Genomic DNA, 5,494 nt, shown 5'->3' with positions numbered 1-5,494 from the left:
GTAATAATTTAAATTGCTACAAAATAAAAAAAAAATTTGAGAGCTTCTTAAATAAAATTTAATGTGATATTTAGTTGAAATTTATTAGAAGTGATATTTTATTTGCTGATAATACATAAATAGAATAAAGTAAAAATAATAAAAGTAGAAAAATATTTTAATGTTATAAAATATATTGATTTACTAATATAAAATTTATTTAAAAATTTAATTTATTTTGTTATAATTTATTTAAATATAACTAACTTCATATATTTAGTTATATAGAATTATGATTAACTTTAATTTCAATTAAAGTAAATAACTTTAAATTTGATTTATATATAATGTTTTTAACTTTTAATTCTTAACATAAAGCAAGAATTAGCATAGCATATAAGACATGTATGAGCTTCAGATTTTTAATTCACATGTTATATTGTTGTATAAAAATCAGCATATTTTTATAGAAAAAAAAACTATTTCTTATGGGTTCATGTTTTCTGTTTTGAGTACAATTATGGCTTAAAAGAAAAGAGTGCTCTAATTCATGATTCTGGTGATTATGATATCCGACAAATTTGGTCTCTTAAATAAGACTGTAAAAACTGACCGAGTGGATGCCAGCCGTCAGATTATATGATCTGATTTAATTTGTTTTTCCTCCATTAAATTAGATTATAATTTAATGGAACCCTGAAAATTTGTCATTGACCTTTAACAATTTTGACCAATGAAATTTTGTGAGTCAATTTCAATAGCCTTCATTATTCATCAAACTGCCCTGCGATTTAATAAGCTATGTCACGGTCCAAATCTGGCTTTGATGTTTGAACTAAGGATTTTGACCTACCCAAGCTTGAACGTTCATGATTAAATTACATACAGGTATTTTAAATAATATTTTTCCTTTTAATATAAGTGATTTTTCTTATTCATCATAAATCTAATATTCATAAAATAGAAATAGTCTTAATTTTATATTACTGATATAAATTTACATCAATATTAATAAATAGTGACTAAATAGATTCAAATTTTTTTAAAAGAATTTAAGAGAAAATGCTCGGCTAAATTAGTGATAAAAAAGTTATATATATATATATATATATATATATAAGTTAAAGACCGAAGAAGAAGACATATCTTTTATATATTAAAGTTTTTATATTATTTTTATGAAATTTTTATATTGCCAATAGTTATAATATTGAATTGAGCTTTGTAAATGATAATTCATCCATAACTTTAGTAATTTTTATAACTTTTGTTATAATTTTGAATTTTAGTGAAGTTCGACTATTTGAATTAATCGAAATATGTAAATTAACTGTAGTATATTTTTTTATATATATAAAAACCTAAATTTATAATTTTTTAAATTTATAATTCTAGCTTTATCTGAAACTTTGACAGAAATATTTCACTAGTGTAAATGACTTTAACCTATAGGTTAGGGTAATGAAAACACATTATTATAGTAAAAACAGAAGGTAAAAATTATTTCATCATTATTATTAATAAGGGCATTGCCGAAAAATAATATGATCGACAACGGAATTATAAAAGAATTAAAGAAAGAAAAAAGAAAAAAGAGAACCTCGGGCACCAATCCGATTTGCTGACAAGTTCCTGTTAAGACGGTGACTCCGCCACGTCATCATCCAATGCCTTATCTCCACGTCACACTTTCTCTCTCTCTTCCTTCCATCAAACGGCCTCTGCTTTTCCACACAAATTCAAGATCCAACGGCTCCCACTTCGCTTTCTAGACTCTTCCAAATCCCACAGCAAAAAATAGAGAGAGAGAGAGAGAGGATGGGAGACTAGAGAGTGGAGTAAAAAAGTAACCATGGTTAGTTTGTGAACCCATGTCTGATCCCAGTCTCACACACCGAGTTAAAGAAGAACGTTCCTGGAAAGAGAAAGAAGAGGCAAAAGAGAGACATTAAAAGGGAAAAAAAAACTGAGAGAGAGAGAGAGAGAGAGAGAGAGAGAGAGAGTAGAGGCTCAAGGATTAAACAAAGGAAAAGAAATCAATCAAAGTCACTGTTATTCGTTTCTGGGTTTTATGGTTTTAGCTTTGATTGAATTCTGAGTCAACTCGACCGATTTCATTTCTTCTTTCTCTTGCCTCCGCCTTAAAACCTTCCAATTCGTCTCGACGCAGTTTCGTAGACACACGCCCTTGTCGTTTTTGTTACCAATTTTTATTTGAAGGTTTCGGTTTTTATTTGTACGGCTTTGATTCATTCAATACTCTGGTGGGTTTCTTTCAGATCTCGCAGTCTGGGTGAGTTCTTTGCCGCCATTTCATTTAATTTTTTTTGCTTTTCTGTTTTGGGTTTGTTTAAGGTCGTTTTTTTTAAAAAAAAAATAATTGTATACATTAGATTCAATTTCTGAGATGTGAGAACATTCTTTTTGATTATTAAATCTTGAATCCTTAATTTTTTATTTTCTTTATCCGTTTGTGTTTTAGCCTTTCAGGGGTAATGTAAGCTAGTGTTGAATGTGCATGTTTGCCTCAAGGTTGATGGATGTTATCTGTTTTTATTTTTCTTACAAAAAATATTTTGGTTTAGCTACTAAAGTTAGCCTTTCTATGACCTTCCTGGATTCAATTAAGTCCTTTCTTTGCATTTTCTTAGTAGTAGAAGTTACTTTTGGACGTTTCTTGAATTAGTTGATACCGATGCATTAATGCTTGGTAAAGCTTCATAACCGGAGCTGGGTATATACTAGGTTCTTTGATTGCTCAAGAAAAACTAATGGGTATGGAACAAATTGTCTTGAAGCATTCACATGACAACGCGTCTTTTTTTCTTTAAACAAATAGATCTATGATCTTGAGTTATTCAGCAACTGTTATTTAGCCTTTGACTTGCGATATTACTATTTGCTATGTAAGATCTCTTCACAATCGACTGATATTGGTACTATCTTCTGTTTCTTTTTTCAGATACTTCTGATTATCCAGTAGTGTAGAAATGGCTTATTGAAAGGAGCATTGAGACTGAAATCTTTTTCCTGGGTCTGTGATTTTGTCGGTTATGATTTCTTCTTTTTGAGTTGTGGCTGGAGTTTCTATTTGAGGCTACTATTTAATGATTGATACTGAATCATACTATTTGCTGCTAAATAAATCACATTTGGCTTTGGTGTTTGGCGCTTTCCTGGGAGGGAAGAAGCTCTCTTCCTTCTTCGCCGCCTGTCTCACCGGCCACATAGACTAGAGGACTCCTGTTCCATTTCATGTCTCGTAAGTTGGACAGCCCAGTTCAGACTCAGATGGCAGTGGCAGTCTTTAAGAGTCCGCTCAGCGGGGAATATCACGGGAGCAGGAAAATGGATGGGAAACAACCTGCTGGGAGGAGACGGGTTTTTGTGCAAACTGAGACTGGATGCGTCTTGGGGATGGAATTGGACCGCGGGGACAATGCCCATACAGTGAAAAGAAGGTTGCAGCTTGCTCTTAATGTCCCAACTGAGCAAAGCTCCTTGACTTTTGGGGATATGGTACTGAATAATGACCTTAGTGCTGTTCGTAATGATTCGCCTCTTCTTTTAACAAGGAACTATCTGCATAGAAGTTCATCTACTCCATGTCTTTCACCAACTGGCAAGGATATTCAGCAAAGGGATCAAAGTGCGCTTATTGAGATATTGGGACAGTCAAATAGCTTCGCTAAAATGAAACATTTGGTCAAGGATAGTGTGAAGGCTATCAAGACAGGGGTTGATCCCATTCCTGTTCATAGTGGGCTTGGAGGTGCATACTATTTTAGGAACAGCAGAGGTGAGAGTGTTGCCATTGTGAAGCCAACAGATGAAGAACCTTTTGCACCAAACAACCCAAAAGGCTTTGTTGGCAAAGCTCTTGGGCAACCAGGTTTGAAACGGTCTGTGCGAGTTGGGGAGACAGGGTTCAGAGAAGTTGCTGCTTATCTTCTTGACTGTGATCATTTTGCAAATGTGCCCCCTACAGCCTTGGTGAAGATCACTCACTCGATCTTCAATATCAATGATGGGGTAAATGGCAACAAACCTAACAAGAAGAAGCAGGTTAGCAAGATTGCATCTTTCCAACAGTTCATACCACATGATTTTGATGCGAGTGATCATGGGACATCCAGTTTTCCAGTTTCTGCTGTGCATCGTATTGGGATATTAGATATTAGGATCTTTAACACAGACAGACATGCTGGAAACCTTCTAGTGAGGAAGCTTGATCGTGTTGGGAGATTTGGGCAAGTAGAGCTGATTCCAATTGATCATGGTCTTTGCTTGCCGGAAACATTGGAGGATCCATATTTTGAGTGGATTCATTGGCCTCAGGCTTCGATACCATTCTCGGATGATGAGCTGGAGTATATAGAAAAACTGGATCCTGTTAGAGATTGTGATATGCTGCGGAGGGAGCTGCCTATGATTCGAGAGGCTTGTTTACGGGTGCTTGTTCTCTGTACAATTTTCCTCAAGGAAGCTGCTGCTGCTAGTCTCTGTCTTGCTGAAATTGGTGAGATGATGAGCAGGGAATTCCGTGCTGGTGAGGAGGAGCCCAGTGAACTTGAGGTTGTATGTATGGATGCAAAGAGGTTGATTGCAGAGAGGGAGGTGTTGTCTCCACGGACTGATTTGGGAGATGATGAATTTCAGTTTGACATAGACTGTGGTGAAATAGATTTTGATTTCACCCCGAAGATGACAACGGAAGATTATATGATTAAAACACCTTTCCAATTTGGGTCTGGGGTGGGAAATGGCCGATCCCCTCTTTCAAAACTGGAGGAAAGCATAGAGGAGGAAGATGAAGACGAAGAAGAAGACAGAGATGAGGAAGATGGGAAAGGGGGATTTTCTGTTTTGCCCATGCCTGAAAGGTTGCCAACTATGTCGAAGCTTTCAATGTCTCTGAAGAGTACCAGTTTAGGCGAGAAGAAACAGAAATGCCAAAAGTTCTCAGGATCAAAGCCTGAAAATGGATACTATGCCAATACATCATCTGGGCACAGGAGTGCTAATGAGCAGCTTCCTGCAAGCGTGAGCTTTGTGGAGCTAGCTGACATGAGTGATGATGAATGGACTCTGTTCTTAGAGAAGTTCCAGGAACTGCTGTATCCAGCATTCAATAAACGAAAATCTGTGACTCTAGGCCAGAGGCAGAGACAGAGGCTTGGTACCTCTTGCCAGTTTTGATGGGGATAGCAGTATCAGGATGCAGAATAAGACTTTAGGTTTGTGGGCGTGATGAATATCTAGGATAGGTTCAGTTCATGGGTTTTTCTCCCTAGAGGGTGTTGTAGTCGGTTTAGGAGGAACTGCTGTAAATATTCATGGAATTTAGCAGCTTAAGTGAGCACTAAGGAGCTGAGTTAGAATTGGTTGTATTTCTTTTTTTATTTTTTCCGTTCTTGCTTTCATTTTTTTTCTTTACCCTTTCCTTATGGACCTGTTTGATAAATAACTTGTAGAATGAAATCCTCGAAAAAGGAAGAAAAGAATGTTCTGTAAA

The 5,494-nt window shown here is 35.6% G+C and overlaps 1 protein-coding gene across 1 annotated transcript; it reads left to right on the top strand.

Moving 5' to 3' along the window:
- Positions 1–1,837: 1,837 nt before the first annotated feature.
- Positions 1,838–5,494, top strand: LOC8264658 (phosphatidylinositol 4-kinase gamma 5). Its single transcript, XM_002514536.4, has 2 exons — positions 1,838–2,272; positions 2,942–5,494. The coding sequence occupies exon 2, from the start codon at positions 3,235–3,237 to the stop codon at positions 5,176–5,178; it is 1,944 nt and encodes a 647-aa protein (XP_002514582.1). The 5' UTR covers positions 1,838–2,272; positions 2,942–3,234; the 3' UTR covers positions 5,179–5,494.

Source organism: Ricinus communis, chromosome 4 (assembly GCF_019578655.1).
Source record: "Ricinus communis isolate WT05 ecotype wild-type chromosome 4, ASM1957865v1, whole genome shotgun sequence".
NCBI classification, from domain to species: Eukaryota; Viridiplantae; Streptophyta; class Magnoliopsida; order Malpighiales; family Euphorbiaceae; genus Ricinus; species Ricinus communis.
The sequence above is the reverse complement of the archived record's forward strand: the minus strand, read 5'-3'. Positions and strand labels throughout refer to the sequence as shown.

Bases quoted from the DNA above. Each gene is read 5' to 3' on its own strand.
- LOC8264658 (XM_002514536.4), top strand. From the start codon at position 3,235: ATGTCTCGTAAGTTGGACAGCCCAGTTCAGACTCAGATGGCAGTGGCA.